This window comes from Neovison vison, chromosome 10 (assembly GCF_020171115.1).
Source record: "Neovison vison isolate M4711 chromosome 10, ASM_NN_V1, whole genome shotgun sequence".
NCBI lineage: Eukaryota > Metazoa > Chordata > Mammalia > Carnivora > Mustelidae > Neogale > Neogale vison.
The window spans coordinates 39,381,022-39,401,114 of NC_058100.1; the positions used below are offsets into that span (position 1 = coordinate 39,381,022).

The 20,093-nt window shown below is 37.6% G+C and overlaps 1 protein-coding gene across 10 annotated transcripts in view; it reads right to left on the reverse strand.

Annotated features, from left to right (window-relative positions):
- Positions 1–20,093, reverse strand: part of CEP170 (centrosomal protein 170) — a 126,468-nt gene that overhangs the window by 2,586 nt on the left and 103,789 nt on the right. For 5 of the 10 annotated variants that reach the window (XM_044267034.1, XM_044267030.1, XM_044267035.1 and 2 more), the window contains 6 exons: positions 17,064–17,298; positions 12,457–12,634; positions 10,262–10,432; positions 6,731–6,819; positions 2,237–2,330; positions 1,449–1,500 (listed from right to left, as the gene is read on the reverse strand). In XM_044267034.1, coding sequence (XP_044122969.1) covers positions 1,449–1,500; positions 2,237–2,330; positions 6,731–6,819; positions 10,262–10,432; positions 12,457–12,634; positions 17,064–17,298 — 819 coding nt within the window. The remainder of the gene's footprint in view (positions 1–1,448; positions 1,501–2,236; positions 2,331–6,730; positions 6,820–10,261; positions 10,433–12,456; positions 12,635–17,063; positions 17,299–20,093) is intronic. The other 5 variants (XM_044267033.1, XM_044267039.1, XM_044267031.1 and 2 more) reach the window with 3 other exon arrangements.

The following is a 20,093-nucleotide window of genomic DNA, read 5'->3' on the forward strand; positions in this document are numbered from 1 at the left end:
TCTGTTGGAAGACTGAGGTTTGGGAGAAAGGCCTTTTTGAAATTTGCTTTCTCATTGTGACAGGCTAGGGAAAACGCTGGGCGGGATCTTAATAAGCCCTCCTAGTTGTATTACCACTCAGAGGACTGGGGTTCATTGCTAAGATGGGGTTCTAAGGAACTGGAAGGCTGAGGAGGCCAGGAGGACATCATCCCACTTGGAATGCTAGCACGGCACACTGTCGTTCACTCTGGTGAGTGTGTGGGGTCGTCAGACGTGTGCAAGGTGTGTGTGCCGCCGAGCCATGGGGATGCCCTCAGAACCCGATGGCGGCTCCAGCAAGCCCTACAGACCTTGCTACTCTATGGGATGGGCCAGTGAAAGAGCAACTTTCCATCCAAAAGATCCTGGAGTGAGTGGACAAGGAAAAATCTTAGGCAGTGATTTTCAGCTTGGCACGGGGAGAGTGGGGAGTTGGCAGAAGGAAGCAGCTTTGATGTAACAATTACTCTCAAGAGGTCCTTTTCAAAGTACACTGCTGTTCTATCAGCTAATAGTCGTTGTGTTATTAGCAAGACACGTGTCCCCACAGTGGTAAAATACAACCCTTTGGGATGTGGAGATTGACCAGACGTTAAGAATCACTTAGTGAGGGCCAACATGTTCTGCCTACGGTAGTTCAAGCAACAAACATACAATAGAATCAGCAGCTGATTTTGGAGGCCAGTTGTGCCACTGCAGACTTCTAGTTCAAGACACACACGGGCACTCAGGCCTGAGGGAGACTGGCACACACGGAAATCATGACCCTTTGGCCAATATGCGCTCTTTTTTGTGGTTCACCCAAACTACTGTGATTTGTATCAGAATACAAGTTCATTTGGGTTACATAAAAAGTGTCAAATCAAATAAATAAAGCCAACTGTCAATAAGCATTCTGAGTTGCATACAATTTTAATGCATTATTTTACATATTTTTCATATATTAATATTTATCTACATATAAAATAGTTAATATCATACTGTGTATTAGTCTACAATAGCTAGCCCATATGCCCAAGATTTAACTTTACCTTTCTATTTATATTGCATTTTATTTTATTTCTTTTTTTTAAAGATTTATTTGAGAGAGAGCACGCATGTGCGTGTGCACGAACACAAACGTGTGAGTTGGGGGAGGGGTAGAGGGACAGGATCTCAAGCAGACGCCACGCTGAGCTGGGGCTCAACTCCCCGATCCGAGCCAAAATCAACCATCAGACACTGAACCTAGGTGCCCCTATTTATACTGGGTTTCCAAGCTTCCTTTTTATGAACAATTTGGTAGGAAGAACTATATTTTTAACCATGTGTTATATTTGTTATAGTTAACCAAATTACGTTCTAGTAGAATATTTTAAGAGATACCACTTAGAATATATTTGTCTGAAACTGTTAGTCCTTCCTACTTAATTTAGTAGTGCATGTACCTTGTAGCTGCTTTTCAACTCTTTTCAGCTCCTGTAATATAGAAGAAATCTCCTGGAGGGAAAGCAATGACAAAAATCAGTTTCCTGTAAGAAAAGCGTGTTTATTTGATAAGCAATGATGCTCACACTCCTCTTACTTGGAACCTTAACATCATCCGCACAGCACTACATCCGCAGCAACAAGACAGGGAATAATTATGATACCCAAAAAACAAGATTCAAATTTTAAATTTCTTAATGTTTAACTGCAATTATTTTTTCAACAAGATAACATAAGACGACAAGTTTAAGATGATACCACTATACCGTGTATAAGGAATGATTCTGAAACACTTGCATTGAACAACTTTCGACAACTTTGAAAAAGTGCATAAGGATTTTCTCTGAGAAATGGATGAACCATGACCTCAGTTTTAAAATGACTCCCTGAGCCATGAAAACCTGTGTAGATTCTTGAGGAGGAGACGAGCAATCTCCTGAGGAAATGATTCATGTCCACTTCTATTTGAGTTCAGCTCTTATTTCAAACTGCCTATTTACAATGTATACTCATTACAGGAACAAGAAAGTATTAGTGAAGAAACATAAAGTTCCTCCTTTATACCATCTATAATTTTGAAGCAATCAACATTTTAAACCCCCATGAGAGATAGTGGAAGGCATAAAACTTCCCAAATCTGTGTATTTCTATCTTTTTAAAAATGTAAATTAACGAACACTTTAAAAGAATTATCGCTCCTTTAAGATAAGCCCATTAAATGTTCAATGTTCGAGAACAATTGCCATACCATGCTTGAGGTTTTCACGATAGGGACTTCACTCTCAGCTCTTAACTTGCTTTCTATTTCATCCCAGTTCCGATCCTTGTCTTTAAATAATATTCTAGAAATTAAAAAAAATTAGCATTTTACTTTCCATGTTTTAAAAACCTATCGTATGTTTAACAATAATATAAAAGCAATGCATCTTTTTAAAGCTACCCAGGGATAAAGAAACCACTAAACATTACATCAACTACAAATAAAATACTGAACCAATATTACCAATAAACTCATTTACGTGAGAAATCTGTATTAAAAAAGCAAGTGAGTGGTTATGAATACACATGTAAATCCTTTCATAGTTATCTCATTTGTTACTGAAAATAAAGTATAGGTGATATAACCCCCACATTTTATCTAATATTTTAATCAACCATAAAATGACCATTTACTAAAACACAGTTTTATTCAGATGGAATATATGCATTATAAACGTAAGATGAAAATAAAATGAATTAAGTATGAAAAAATCGTTAATTGAATAAAGTCTGATCATTCTTTCTAAGGCTAAAAATTGGAGTACTTACTGTGTCTTTAAAAGTCTTAACTTATGTTAGTATATTTGTATACAATGACCAATTAGGAGTTAAGACACTATCCATTTGATAAAAACAACTGCCAATAAAGATAATTATCCTTATGTTAGAAAGTAAACTCAAGTGTCTTAACTTACAAAAAAAAAGTAACAAAGAGTTTTCATTTGTCTTTTATTTATTTATTTAAAAAAGATTTTTGTTTATTTATTTGACAGAGAGAGATCACAAGTAGGCAGAGAGGCAGACAGAGGAAGGGAAGCAGGCTCCCAGCTAAGCAGAGAGCCTGACATGGGGCTCGATCCCAGGATCCCAGGATCCCAGGACCCTGGGATCATGACCTGAGCCGAAGGCAGAGGCTCTAACCCACTGAACCACCCTGGCGCCTCTCATGTGTCTTTTAAAAGTGGTATGCTTCTCTCCCAATACTTGGGCATCTCTGAGACATGACCAGCAGGTTTAGAGAGATGTGAATAATAGGCACCTTTCTGGTTTCTTTTAAAATTTCTGTATTGAGCCTGGAAATCTAATTAGATAAAATCTGCCTTATATAAATATCAACACTGTACAAGCAAGTTATTACTACTGGAAGCTGATCAGTATTTAAGTATTAAATAGTACATATTATTTGTATTTCTTCAAAGATCAATATGCCAGGTTCAACTTACTTTTGAAAAATATGAAATTCATCAACATCAAATCAAGTCTGGAACATCTACAAATTATACATCGCCACGCTTAAAAGGGCAACGATGGTTCTAGAAACTGATAAAAGAATATTCTTCTCAGACTGTTAAATTTTCTAAACCCAAAAGACTAATAAACCTCCTTGCCAGCTGTCTAAGACCTGATATCGTCATGGCCAAGACATTCAGACAGGTAAGTAAATTATGTGGTTTCTAAGAGTCCCTTGCAGCATTAGGACTGGTACAGAGAAAGCAAAGACTGTTTCATGGACCACCTGAGAACTACAATGAACTCATGTGATACAGAAAGTCTGCGCTTAGCCACACTGTGCTCAAAATCCAGTGAATTTTGCCAGAATATGGTTACTGGGTAAGATGCATGGGCTTCTCAAACTGTTAAAGGACACATGTTATCACCTTTGCTGACAATGGCTCAGAGTGTTCACCAGAGGTTCCTGATTCACAAAGCACCCCAGAGCTCCAAGCCACTGAAGGGATAAAAAACTTACTTTAAAGACAATGAGTAAATGCCGCGGTATGGATTTAAGAAGCCAAACATGGCATTTTGACTTTAGGAAGAGAACTCAAATACACTATCTAAATCCTAAGGAAGCAGAAAACTAGATCAAGACATGGCTTTAGACCAGGCCATAATGGTTAGAACTTAACTGTCTTTGTTTAAAGGTCATTATAGATCTTTCTGAAAAAAATTCACAGTTTTTGAGTGATCTTCATATTACATTATGGAATAAAAATCATAGATTAAATGTCAGCATGGAAAACACGGAAATGCCAAAGATAATTTCATTCAGCAACTGAACCATTAAGCCAAAAACTCGTTTTGCGAAAGCAGTTGGTTTTGGACTAAAAAGTCTCCAGGTCAAATTCTAAGTCCTTCACTGTCTGTTCTGAAATAGTTTTGGGAAAAAATTACTTAAATGAATTCTCTTAAACAGATAGCCTTACGATTCAATAATACGATGTTCAATGTGTTTTTACCATGACTAGGTACTTATCAAACACTGATGAAATGTATTATTTCATCATATAAGCAATATAAAATAATATTTGTGTGGAATATTATAATTCACAAACCATATTCAAACATGGTTTCATTACATCTTAAAATTTTAATTATAGGAATTAGAAATTAATTCACAGCATCGATGAATTTCTGAAGTATTTTTACATAGATTTTACACCTTGAGCCCTCTAGTATTCCCTGAACCCTTACCTTGATCTCTTAAAAATGTACCAGTTTATCTCTTCATTGTCTTCTAAAAAATATTTAGTTAAATTCTCTCTAGTTTCAAAGAATAATGCCATCGACAATGTCTTGTCCTATTTTTTACTTTTTAAATTTTCTTGACAAAAGTAATATAGAATGTGGTTAAAAATACAAATCTTTCAGAAAAAACATACGTATTATACAGAATACCTACTATATGTGCATGTGTACGTATATACACATATAGTTCTTCCCTCCGTTCATTTCTTAATGGTTTATACAAATGACCTCATAACGTATTTACTCTTGTACACCTTGGTCTTTTCACATAATGGTATCTTTACTTTTTCAAACGAGTATCAGTGAAGTATATCAACAGCCCCTCCAAATGCAGTTGGAAATAGGAGGCTTATTTCCTTATTTATTCCCTTAACAGTTAAAAAGTGATCGCAGTTAAAAAGTTCAAAAGTGATCACATGTTTGTCTTTTCTTAAGGAGTACCTTGTATATATAATTATAGTTATTTTAATAACTACAATTATGTTGACATCTGCTATTTTTTCAAGATAATTTACTCTTCTCAATTTTCACACATCCTTATGAGTTTTAAGTAAACTTAACTTCCTATAAAATAATAATTTAACATTCATTCATTAACCAGTAGTTAAATAGTTATTCTAGGTATGTTAACATTAAAAATCACTGCTCTCATGGAATTTGCATTTTAGCTTGTGTACTTCAGTACATACACCTGTATGTTCTGCTATCTCTATGTGATTTGTCTTAATTTCATTATTTTTGCCTTTAACTGATTTTATTATTCACAATTTTTGTTCCAACTGAGCCCGATCACCCCTTTTTCCTTTTTATTATTAAAATCACTAGTTACACAGGATAAAAAGTATAATAACAATGCAATTTCATTGGATCCTTTCTAAATTAAAAAATGTGTACATTTTCAGGCTCAACATTTGATTTCAAGGAAATTAAATTAGTTGCATGCTATTTATGAATAACTCATTCTGTAATTTCTGACTGGGCTTATAAATGAGCCTACTGTTTCTATTTCCAGCACGCGCAGTGCCTAAGCAATCGGCACTCTAATGTCACGGTAGCGGAGGCCTGTCTTGTGTGCCCCAGCAACGATGTCACTTCCGAGTCTGCTGGTGCCACCATCTTCTCTCATGGTCATTGAGCTCCCTTCGCCATGACAACCCATCCTCCTTGGAGCTGCCCGCACAGCCGGCAGCCAGACAGCCCGAGGCCGCCCAGTGAAACCCACAGGTCTAACCACAGGGCACACATGCCTCAGGTCTGGCTCAAGCCTGCAGTGCAGCTGAAGGTGATGAAACTGTTATTTTCAATTTATTTCCACTAAAATTATATTCTAAAACTAGGACATAGTGGAAGGATTGTTAGCCAAAGGAATAAATAAGTGAAATAAACACTGATTAAAAGGACCTTATATGGGAATGAAGTCTCCAAATTTAATCAGACTGAATGATTTCTGACTGTGTGTCACTTGCCCAGCACAGTCCTGAGGCCCCCGAGACTGAGCGCGCGCGGCTGCAAGTACCCAAGCGTTCGGGTCTTACGGGGTTGCGCACACTGTCGTCCTTACCGATGAGGAAGACGAAACTAGCCTCAAGTTTCAGGTCTTAGAAAAGAAACCCCAAAGGTCCGTTAATTTAAAATACTTACTGTTATTCTGTGCAGGAGTAAATTGTATCTAATTATTAGTAAAATTAATCTAAGTAATTTTATAGCTGTTAACTCTCCATTATAAAGGGCTAATTATGGAGTCTTCTGGTTCCTTTTCTGCCCCCTTCATGTGGCCTAGCTTCTGGCTATTACTTACACCTAAAAAAGAGACGGAACACGACAGTGGGGGCAGTGAGCTCGGTGCTGTGGCCCTCACTCGTCCCCACGGGCCGTGGGTGGGGGTAGCCCAGAGTGCCGTGGAACAGGTGTCCCCTGACAATCTAAGCCCAGAGGTGTGAGTGCAGAACAGTACCTGATCTTTCCAGCTGTTTTATCTATCGACTGTCTTATCTTCTTGGAAAACTGAAACACGGATGACAGCAGCAGATTATCTCCCATGACCTAGAACATCCAAAGAAATTACAATATTATCTCTGTTCTGTATAACCACAGAGAACACTGGCCACAGCTCACTAGATTTAGGGGCATTTAGTATTTATGCTAATTTTAATTTAAAAAATGAACAATGTCATTAGAGTTATGTATAACTAAACTGAGAAAGAGAAATAAATATCAATAAAGGAGTTTCTTTTAAAAAATAACTTGTCCGGTTTCCATCCTATTTTGGTCGTACCACTTACCACATATCACTTACAAAGAACAATCCATATTAACCCTATCTTCAATCACAGCCATGATCCCATCCCTCATGCCTCTAATTCAAATGGTCAAAAAAGGGAAAATACAAGTAATTTAGAATACTTTATTCTTTCACCAAATAATACGAGTATAGAGATCAAGAAGATTAAATCCTTGCTTTTGGGGGCAGAGTCTAATGGGAGAGATACTTTAGAAAGATTTCATTTATTTATTTGACAGAGAGAGACACAGTGAGAGGGAACACATGCAGGAGTGGGAGAGGGAGAAGCTGACTCCCCACTGAGCAGGGAGCCCAGCGCAGGAGTCGATCCCAGGACCCCGGGATCATGACCTGAGCAGAAGGCAGAGGATTCTGCCACCCAGGTGCCCCTGAGAGATACTTCTTAAAAATTTGCCCAAAAGAATGAATTTTTACGATGGAGGCTCATAGCATCCTAGTTGAAATTTATGGGCAAAGCTAGGTTTGGCAAAGTTCTTCTGTCAAGGGCCAGAGAGTGAAGATTTAAGGCCATCTGGTCTCTGTCGCAACTGCTAAACTCGTTCTTGTGAAAGCAGCTACAGATAACACACCAACAAGCGGGCTTGGCTGTGCTGAGATAAAGCTTTATCTACAAAAACAGGTAGCCGGCTGGATTTGTTCTGCAGAAGCTAGAAAAGGGACTGAACTGGGGCTAGATGTGGGTTCACAAATCACCTCCTTGTAGTTCAGAACTGCCTCTAGACTCTGCAAGACTGTCCAGAAAATAAGACATGGCCCTGGAGGTAAAGAAGCTGTTTAAGACCAGTGCAGGTGTTAAAAGAATGGAGGCAATACTATTAAGTATTTTGTTAAAAAGAAGTAAGTGCTGAATTCTGTGATTCACTGCTACACAAATTCTAATGGAATGGGTGAGGTCGGGAAGGAAGGCACCATGGAAAACGAGAACTGAGAATGTCAAGGGTTTGAAGTTAGTGCAGGATGAAAAGTTACTCAGGACGTGCTCAGCAACATACCGGCAATGGAAGGCTAAACGAACACAATGGTATCTTGTGGGCCTTAAGGAAACAAACCAGAGCAAGAGTGGAAGACATCGATTACTCAGGCAAGGACAGAGCGTGTTTTAAAACCATCCGGTGCATGGCAGGGGCAACTGTGCAGCAGGCTACAAGCTCTCCCACTGGACATCTCTCTCTACTCAGCACTACTGCGAACACACACATTCTTACATACTAACTTGCAGCTCCTGTTCCTGAAGTCCAGGATGCCAGCCTACGATCAGAGTCTCCTGGGCACTGCCACCTCCTCTATTCTCCGACCCACACCCTAAGCCTTGGCCTGTTACTGCCGCTGCATGGCGTTCCTCAATTCGCTCTTTCCATGTTGCTATGGTTTGAAATAACCATTCTTTGGTGAATAAACTCCTCTATATCCCTGAATTTCCCCCAAACTCATTTCAACTAACTTCCATTATCATAAATCTTTTTAATAAGCCTCTCCATACCTTATTTGTCATGGCCACATTTATTTTTAAGAGAGTTAAACAATTTTTATCTGCATTGGTTCATAGGTACACAGAATTAATCATAATTCTTGATTCATGATATAGATCACTAGTCTAATCTGGACCACTTTTTCTTTCTCTTTAATAATGATAACTGATAAATTAGAAATTTACGATAAATCTTTTGTTTTGACTGCAGCCAAAACAAAAGCTAGAATGCAGCACTAACCATGTTACAGAAGAGACGGCCAGAAATACTCATTCTGTATTCCACAGGAAGAGGACACTTGCTTTTGACCTCTACTATATGGCTTGGCTTCACCCATGGGATATTAGCAGACTCGACACGAACATGAAATGTGCCTGCATGGTGGGGCTTGCTCTCTCGTGCTTCTGATGGAACCATGATGAGAACAAGCCTTGGCTGGCCCGCCTGTCCACGCAATATGAGAGACCCATGGGCAGGCCTGGAGTCAACCTACGGCTGACTTCTCATTGACCAGCTGAGTCATTCCAATTAACCCACAGGTGTCAACAAGCACACGGTTACCACTCCATGCCACTGAGATTTTGTGGGCTGTTATGCAGAAACAGCTGACTTATGTAACCTACCACTAGTCAGATGGTTTCCTCCATTCTATCTCCCTGCCACCCTCCACCCGGGTTAAACAATATCCTGAATCCCATTCTTCATTCCCTTGCTTTCCTTTTCATATCATTCATATCATTCCCATTACATCTATTTCTGGTCCTAAGTATATATTTTCATTTTAAAAATTTATGACACAGAATCACATTTTATATAACCTTTTGAGAATCACTTTTTTCATTTAATATTAGATGGCTAAAATTCACCCACATTGTGGCATACTGCTGTAGTTCATTTATTTTGATTACTCTGTAATTACTCAATTTGTACACATACAAATTGTACACATACAACTTTATACATTCACTTTTCTGCAAAAAAACTAAGTTTTTGTTATTGTCCACAGCAGTACTATAATATGCATGACTTTTGCATGACTTCTTCTGTGAAAGAAAGAAATAATGTCAAAGCATTCTTCCAAAGTGACTGCAGCAATTTAACCTCCACCGGCAACACACTGGTCAAAGTATTTGTGTTCTCTAACACTTAATATTTTAAGACTTTTAATTTGTTGCCAGTTGAACAAGAATCACATTATAGTCCTGAAATGTTACTTCTCTGAATACTCAGGAAGTTGAACATCTCTGTATTTTGAAGATTTTAGGTAATTTCTCTTCATGTCTTTCGAAGATTTTTCCATTGGGTTGTTTTTACCTTTTTAAGTTGATTGGTAGGACTTCTTCGTGTATGCTGTATACTAATCCTTTGTTGGCTGTATGTTTCACAAAAGTCTTTAATATACTCTAATTTATCCAAACTTTTATAAAAGTCAAAGCTTTCTGTGTCTTTTAAGAAATCACCCCTGACTATAATGTGAAAGACATTTACCTGTATTTTTTACTAAAATTTTAAAGTTTTGCTTTTGCACCCTTTAGGAACTTAATTCATCTGTAGTTAATTATTTGTACATGATGTGATGTCAGGATGAAATTTCATTCTACTCATAATAAGGACAAGTGCTTTCTTCCCCAGCCCCATTTATCGAACAGTTCCTCCTTTTCCTACAATAGGACATGCCTCTTCTGACATTTGTTAAAGTTTGTGGTTTACTTACTTCATCTCTGCTCCAGGTTCTCCGCCTTGTAATTGTTAACTGATCAGGGGGCTCTGCTGGTTGAGGTCTTGGATCACCAGACCGACAGTTGTTTCCTTCTGGTGTTTTAGAATGAACTAATGGAGGGATCTTGCGGAAGTTGAGGCTTTCATCAAAAACACGATCAACCAACTAATAGGACAAAAGCAGATCCTTATGAGAATAATTTGGAAAAGAACTGATCCTGGCATTATCATTTTTTAAAAGTTAGACAGAAGTTATTCCATTGTCAGGTAGTAACAGAAGCATGATGTCTTCAATAAACCAATTACTCTTTCTTTTTATAAAAAGGTACCTGTTTAATAAGATGTTCAGCTACATAAGATTTTATTTTTAAAATCCAAAATACAGAATTATACTGAATTCAATTCTTCAATGGATAAGCTTTTCCCCAAATGGAAAACAGATGATAAGCAGAAAAGGCTGAGCCATGTAAATGGACAAGTTTATTTTATTCACATTGCCTTACCAATGTAAAATAATGTTTCTTTTCCTTTTAGTTTCCTATCTTTTTTTTTTCCTTTCTTTTTCCTCCCCAAATCCAGGTGCCAAATTTCTTCACAGATATATAAATTGCAAATTGCAATTAAGTTTACAAAAGAAAAAAAATTTAAATCCACAAAATAAGTATATTTTGGTCTTAGGTAAGCTTTGAACAATGCTATAGAAATTACATATTCTAGTAAAAATGACATACTGCCATCTACAGTACATATTATACAAATACAATACAAAGTAACTCAGGTTTACTGAAGAAGGAATAAACTTTAGTACAATATTCAGAAATAAAACAAAAAGGAAAAATGAAAGTCTATTCAATGAAATGTCTGAATAATTTTACTGGATCTGAGTGAATATATAAGCATGTTAGGTACGATTTAGTTAGAGAGCTGAGAAAATAATATCTTATCATTTTAAATGTACCAGAAGAATTGTGTATGTCTTGCCACCAAGAAGATCTTTTGTTTTTCACCAATGAGGATGATTTTATATACATTTACAATTGATCAATGTGGTAACAAAACTCTACACAGGTTCATGAAAGCTCATTTACCAAATCAGACAACACATGAAGGGGGAAAAAAAAAAACCAACAACAACAAAAAAATGACCATTAAAGAACTAGATTATAAAAGGAATGTGACAAAAAGCAGAGGAAGAAAATATTATTAACACAGTTTATCAGAATCAAATTTGTCAAAGAGGCTAGCCATTTTGGGCTACTTTTGAGAATGTTATTTCATAAAATTAAGGAAGCTTATTAGAGGCCGGCATTTTTTTTTTCTGTAAAAGGTTAGATAATAAATATTTTAGGCTTTGTGGCCAATATAGTGGTTGTCTAACTACTCATCTCTGACACTGTAGCACAAAACAGCCAGATGACAGATACTTAAAGAATGTGGCTTTGTCCTAGCAAAACTTTTAATTCATTCTCTCAAATACCCATCTTTCACTTGCGCCAGTTCGAGAGAGCCAACGTGGCAGAGTACCATTAACTTTATATGATCCAGCAAAGGTACCTTCTGGGGCCAGTTACAGGATACCGGCCCCCGGAGCTGGAGAGCAGGACCCCTGGTTTGGGAAGGACAACAGTCGACACATGCTGCCTTCCCTTCCAGAATTTACAAGAATGTTTCAAAACTCAATATACATGTATTTTGTCTGTGTGTATAAACACATATATTTCAATTTTCAAAGTATCTTTGAGTATATATGTGTCTTTTTAAACAGAATTATTTAAAGTAGTGGACACTGTAGCGTGTTCTCTTCATTTGCTAGTAAGGATGTCTACTAGCTAACTGGGTATAAAGATACCTTTGTAATTGAAGTATTTTCATTGCCAAACTTTATAGAAACATTATACAATCGTTTATCAAGTTTTGATTTGCTTTTCGGATGCCATTTATATTCATATTTTAAAGCGAAACCATACACCAAGAATTGGCCGACAAAGTGCTTGTTTTAAACAATTTTACAACTTCATGTTAATAGTAGACCAAATGTTAGCCTTTGCTAGTTTTGTTACAAAAACAGAAAAAGAAATTTTTCAAACCAAAGTTGGAAGAAGCAGTGCTGCATGCAGACGGGGAGGGTGGATGAACTAAAATAAACGAAGCAAAAAGCTAAAAGCAAAAGAAATAAAGAAAAGAAAGAACCTTATGCATTTCTCCATGAAGATCTCCTACCTCTTCTCTAGTGTCTATGGCAGAGCCAGGGGTGGTGGCGGCAGTGCTTACTGTGGTACTGGGCGCAGTGCCCGACGACGTCACTGAGTCTATCTCTCCTGCTACATCGTTGATTTCCCGAGCAATGAGAGCAAGGTCTTGGCTGATCCTGGTGACGATTTCAGAAAAGAAGTTTAATCCCTTTTAAATAACAGCTCCAGAAACAATCATTTGAGAGAGAATCAGCTATGTCAGCTGTGTGTCTAATTAAAGATCTGAACCAAAAAGATTTTATGGAAATCCTATGAACTATTTTGATACTAAAAGTCTTGAACTTCAACTCCAAAAGTTAATAAAAGTAAGTTTTGCAAAACACCATCACTTTGGAAAACATGTTAAACACCCAGGCATAGTGATGTATCTTTTTAAAATACAGCGTCAATGCTGATGACTAGTATTAACGGAGAACAACAGTGAGCAGAACCCAAGAAGTCACTAACCCTGGAAAAGAGAGCAATTACAACTTCATTTTCACTAACCTTCAAATGAAGCTTAGCTTTTCTTTTGATTATAAATACGAGTAACAAACAATAGATGTATTAGTGATACTGTTTTTTTTTTTTTTTCACCAATAGGAATCACATCATAGTTGCTATAGGTATCTCAAAATAATTAGACATTACTACTTCAAAATTCAACCTGCGGCAAGAATATTCCCGAACCATATATTACATTGTCACTTTAATAATGTTTTGGTAGGGGCGCCTGGGTGGCTCAGTGGGTTAAAGCCTCTGCCTTTGGCTCAGGTCATGATCCTGGGGTGCTGAGCCCACATCGGGCTCTCTGCTCACCAGGGAGCCTGTTTCCTCCTCTCCCTCTGCCTACTTGTGATCTCTGTCTGTCAAATAGATAAATAAAAATCTTTAAAAAAAAAATAACGTTTTGGTAACATTACAAAGAAATGCAGTCATACTGAAATACAACTAAATATGTTATGTTGATGCATTTAGAAACATTGTTCTGAGGAGCTCCGAAGCTTCCCCAGATGGCCAAAGAGGTCAGGAACCTGGACGCAGGACCTCCAGCTACGCACAGCGTGTCACACCACACGTCAGCTCTCCCGAGAGCCGCAGCGTTCTTGTGGGTAGAACCTCTCTAACTGAAGGGGAGTCAGGACACATTCCCAGAGAACGCGAGCGGCCTGCTCATGACAACACAACTTACAGATTGCTCAGGCAGGGCCAGACCCCGGGGCGGAGCTCATTTCCACAGAGCCATTTATTTGTGTTATCAGCCACATGGACTGAAGAACTAAATAAATATTATCGGTGATAAGCAAAAGACAAAATAGGATTTTTTCCCTTTACTTTTTTTTTTTTTTTAACAAGGTAGAAACTTCATGATCTACTACTGATACTCCTGCTTTCCTCAAAAAGATCTCAATTCAATGAGATCCGAAAGTTTCCTAAGTTAGGAACCCAATTTGGCTCCTTGCACAGGGAAGGTTTTGGAACAGCAGAACATTCTTAAAGCAACATGTGAAAGCTTCTGCAACTTTAAAATTGAAAGCAGGTACAAAGTAACATTTTTTTTTTTAAGTTGGGCAAAATGTAAGCTTGAAAGCCTTCCAAGGAAGGCAGTCACTGCATAACAATTTAGCTACAAATTTAAAAAGAGAAGCTAAATGGAAGCCTGTGGCCTCGCAGACACAATCTGTGGTCAATTCCTTTATTTACCAATATAAAAAGGTAGGAAGAACACCAGTAAATATGTTCTGATCACTCATAACTTTAGAATAAATGTAAAGAGCACATTATATTATATATAATTATGGAATGTGTAGAATAATAGAATGAAAACCACTACGTTATCATGAACACCCCTAGAAAGAAGCTTTATACTCATCAACTCACTCCATTCTCACAGCCCCCCTGCAGGAGAGGTTCATCATCTTGTTTCACATCTTGTTTTACAGATGAGGAAAATAAGGCTTAGGGGAGGTTATATAAGCTTTTTTTTTGTTAAAATCACAAATAAGTGGTATAACTAGATCATTTCTATTATGACATGCTACATCTCACATTATCATTCCACATGTAATTTTTAAAAACTTGTTAACTGTTGATAGGATTCTTCTGGAAAGAGTTTAAAGTGTTATTTTAGGTACTATATTCAATTCCTGCATTTCTGAAATAAATGAACTAGGGTGAAAAACAGAATAACCAAACTTAAAAGAGACACACACACAAAAAGATAGATAAGCATGGGCTTATCCAAAAATCCACTTTTGGTATTAAGTTTTTTTATGCAGACATTTGTACGATGAAGCTGCTGATATCTGCAGACAGCAGTGGGAGTTAATTAGAAAAAACAAGTCACAGACACAGACAACAGCAGTCTCAACAGGTTCTGTAGTAAAAACTAAACTAACACGAATAACTAATGTACACACGACATAAACTGCTCAGTCAGTAAGCACCCCAAAGCCGCCTTCTAATTTGCAAGTTTACTGTGTACCTGCCAGCTGTTTCTCTGGGTGCCAGTTCCTATCTTAAAGTTGACTCAATAATACAGACCATAAAATTGGCTTAAATCCACACTGCTTAGAAATCTCAGCATCTACTAAAAATCAGCGTTAGGAATTCTAAAAAGCAAAATTATCAAGAAAACCAAAGTAAGGAATACCTTTCAAGTAGAAGGAACAGATTTATAATTCAACAGAGAGTGTGACTCTATTCACGTAGCTGTTAAATCTCAGTTTACTAACTCCGTCACGATGCTTCTAAATTACGCTCACTGGAATATTTTATAATTTCGTATCTGTGTACTTTTTTTTTTTTTTAACTCTGAGTTTATAATCCTTGTTCTTATTCTCATTCTCTACCCCCACCAAATCTGCTGGAGGAGGACATTCTGAAATGATACAAACATTTTATTTGGATTTTTGCAATCCAACTGTTTTCTTTGCTTTCAGATATATGGTTGAAAAATACACCTTAAAAAATTAAAATCCCAAAGGCAAGTTTTGTAAGCATGGTGCTGCTAACAAACTGGAGGGAAAAGACATAAGGTCATTAGAAGTTAAACGGCCCAGCCACTCGGCAGTCCTGCTACAGATAACGAGACACAGGGACAGCGGTGATAGAACTCATGTGGTGGCATGACGGAACCAAGTGAGAATGTCACCTAGTGCTCCTGCGCACTGTCCCCTCTGCAGTATCTGCCTTCTGTGTGGGGGCAGGGAAGCAGGTTCGGCTCCAAAGAAGGTGTTCTGGCCTGAGGTCCAGAGCTTCAAGGGGGTGGCCCAGGAAGGGGAAGCAGACACACCCTCCAGTTTCCTCAGGTACTTCCTGAGCAGGTGCAGTGAGACCTGCCCCCCACAGGAAACGATGCGAGGACAAGGCCTGCTGTTGCCAGCCATGCCCACAAGAATAAAAAATGGGTGGAAATGCTCTCACTGCAGGCATCCTGCGGGTTCATAAAAATTCATGGATCCTGAAGCACATATAGGCCTGTCCCCTAACTGGCTTGCAGGGCTTTGATAATTAGGCTCACAAAAATCTATTTATATGGCAAAATAAAGTTTAAGCAGCACAGTGAGATTAAAAGGGCATGCTGTTAAAGAATTATAAGCAACTGAAAGCAATTATAAATAGTCATTAAAGACCAAAAAACATAAACTTTAAAGAAATGAGCCAGGAAAAAAACATAATTCACAGAAGTCAACAAAGAAAAAAAAAAAAGATAAACACCATTAAATTATGGTAAGAATTTATTATTTTTTTAAAGCATCTATGGACTTACTATATGTGATGTTCTTTAATAATGTTGCCAAATGTAAAACTTGAAGATCAGGGTCTTAAACTGAAGGCGGAAGTAACTATAGCATGTAAATGGTGAAGATGTTTAGGTAACATATGGTATACAACACTGCAGTAAAATTCAGTATCCTACAAACTTAAAAAAACATATTTTAACTACAAGAGCATCTGTTTGAGCGTAGCCTCTCTTCAATGTTCAGTCATGACAAGGTACTGATTAAAAATCGCATCTGCAGCATTAATTTTCATTATAACCTAAAAGTTACGCAAAACAAAAATCAAAATAATTAATAAAGGGTTGAATTAAATTGTGCCTAATGAACTCGTAAAAGTGACAGTAAAAATCCACCTCCTCTAATTCTCCCCAAGAACATGAGCAATGGTTCTCTGTCCAGGACACTGCTATGCTCTCTCTGGAAGATGAAGGGAAAGTAATAAAAGGTTCAGCTGCACAATTCTTGACTGTGGAAGAATGGAGGTAGCCGACGCTACCTTTCAGAAACGGCATCTAGAAACAAGAAAGGGGGGCTGCAACCGAAATAAATTAGTTGTACAATATGGTAGTAGCACCGGCATTAAACACACAAACCGAGAGAAACTGGATGGAGAGCAGCTAAGTTCACAGCCACCTGCAGATCTCACGTCTTGGACTACTCGTACAAATCACATCAAAGCTGAAATCTGTTATCAGGTTGAAACGCTGACAAAACATTTCAATTTTTGAAAAATTTTTTTTAAAGATGATCCATCTTTAAAGATGATCCATTAAAAACCAACCTCGCTATCTCTTCTCGATGAGCGGTCCAGTCTCGGATGTAATCTTCCTGTTCTTTGATCCGGTGCTTGAACGAAGAACTAGTAGGCATTGCTGACCCAGAGCTCTGCAACCGAGTAGTTTTCAGGGCTGGAGAAGTACGTAGACGAGTATGTTTAGGGGAATTACGGTTTGATCCAAATTCATCTTCTGAGGTGGAAGCATAATCAGTAGGAAAGCGCCTCCATCTTGAATTTACTAAATTAGTTTAATTATTAAAAAAAGAATTATGTTACCTTTTAAAGGAGATAAAAATCATGATTTCAAAAACACCATGAGACACACACAGCACAATTTTCAATAACTGACATACACATACCTAACAGAAATCATAATTCTACTACTTCTCAAAAATAGAAACAGTACATTTTGGTGAATTAAAAACAATGAGCAATTAAAAACAATCGAAAGACCATGTTTTCCATAGTACGGTGAATAAAACATTCAGATGAAAAATTCACTAGTGATAACTAAACAAGCTCTATTCATAAAATGTTTAATTTGGTTACTTTTTCATTGCAAATATTTCTCATTTGAGTGAAGATATGGATTTTTTTAAATGACAGTAACAGCAACAACAACAAAATAAAAATAAGGGAAAAGATTTCCTCATGCCACATAGACTTTCAACATGGAGAGATGGTAAAACCCTCTTTTCCCAACATACAAATGTGCATAATTCCTGCTGTGGAAATTATGCTTTTATGGCAGAAAAAAAAAAACATTACCTCTGTCATTCAACATCCTGTTATGCTATGATTGGAAAAAATCTTTTTACATGGTAAAAACACAACAAAGCATCTTCAGTACAACTGTCTGCCGCTTTGACACTGAAAGCATACGGTGAAAATAGACGATGGCTTAAGACCCACAAGGAGCAAAGCTCTACAGAGCTGGTCTCACAGCCACTGACACTGAAGGCACAGGAGATACTGTGAATAGCCACATGAAAGAAAGTGACAATCACTTTCTTATTTAAGGTTAGTAAAGACATTCAAGAGACGGTATTGCTGACACATCTGAAAAATCAGAAGACAAATTAATTTCACTATTACTGTTAATGGGAGAACCAAACATACAAGTAATTTGTGAGGCACAGGATAGAAGTAAAAAACAGGGCAAGAACGGCTGATTCACGGTAAACGTCACAAGGGCAGGAGCCATGCCTGTTTGATCTGCTCCTGCCGACCCAGCCTTGGCAGAGTGTCTGTTTAATAACTCTTTTTGAACAAATGAATAGATAGATACTGACCATTTGCTTTTCTCAGATTAGGAAAAACCTACTGAAAAGCACGAGATGTTTTTGGTGGCTGAAGTGACAAAAACTTTGCACCTGCTAGAAGTTCCAACTGCTATTAATAGAAGAGTTTTTGTTGTCTTTCCCTCTCTCTCTTCCCCTCTTTTAAAACACAAACGGACCCTAGGCCGCATAGGTTGGTAGAGCCTAGAACTGCTTCATACTTCACTGGAATTTTATGCCTCTCCTATCTTTTCTTCCCCAAACCACAGTTTTGCCTCTGGGACTCTGGTTAGTCTCAGGTGGCTGTCAGATAAACTGATAAACACTGCCACCAGAATTGGCTGAGAAAACTATGATCGGGAACATGCCCTAAATCAGATCTACCCATATGCCCTGATTTGCACACTCATCTGAAGCTTGTGGAGCTTGGAACAAGATTTATGGGTGTGAGAAGACAGAAGAAACTTCCTGGCTTTCTGGAAAAGTGTATGCAAATACGTATACAGAACTATAGGTAATCAATTATTCATAGCATCTTTTGAAGGCAGTAGTCAATATATTTTCTGGTTTTACTTTTGTAAGACAGTTCATTAATATAAAAATACTCTTACCACAGTGGAAAACTACTATTTTAGACATCTGAAAAATCTTATGAATTGAACTGAGCCTAAGACTTGAAAACAATTTCAGAAAAAGTTTAGGAATAAGAGCAAAAAGGCTTTAGGAAAAAATTAGAAATACTGCTTAGACTTTTTAATAAAGGCATTTCATTAAACATTAAATGTTTATTCATTTTGCTACCTCAGAATTATTATTCATAGAAAACAAGCTCACAAATAAGAAAAAGATGATTCATTAGATTAAATTTCCCGATTTTTGTTTTGGAAACTATGGAAACCATACTCAAAACAACCAAAAGCTGTTTGGAGTGAAAACAAAACCAATGGCGAAGAGTTTTAATAAACTGCAGGAGATGTGGAAACGTCAGTAGGCCTGGTGGAGCTGAGGTCAGTCACCGGGATGTCACTCAGAAAGCAGGCATCGATGGCCGCTTATCTCCCGAGTGGCCCACCACAGGAAAACAGGCGGAGAGACTGAAGAGCGATACTAGGCGTCAGGTGACAATAGGTAAGTAGAGCCACATTAAAACCAACTTTTTGTAGTCTGAGTTTCAACAACAGAAAAAAATTATATGGATGGAAAAAAAAGTGAAAAACTCCTTTTTCAAATGACGTTCGTAAAGTTCCCACTTATTTTTACAAGTTTTTCTAGACGCCAGGACGATCTGGTGAAGTTTATAATTATCTTTACAAAGGAAAGCAACCATAAGGATAAAGCATTGTTTAAAAACTGAAAGGTAATATTTTTAGGTTTGTTCTCTTAAAATTGAGAGCAAAATGAGGGATAAAATCAGTAGGGGATAGCTGAGAGATGAAATTCTCAAGTTAAGGGCTGTCTTTACCAATGGCACAGCAATCACACGGGGTGTGCCAGGAAGCAGCGCTCCCGTTCCGTCTGGATGCCACCGGCCTCTGGAACAGCCAAAACGGGCGCGGACACCAGCGGAATAATCACTAACCCCAGGGAGAGGGACCAGGGCCTGGGATTCCCCAAACAACTTCCTTCAGTACCTTTTGCTTTCTTAATCTTTCCTTCTACTACAATCTGTTAGTTGCTGCAGAGTAAACTCCAAGTGAGCATGTTTTCAATTTTCCCTATTGCTTTCTTGTTGCACAGAATTTTAGAATATTAA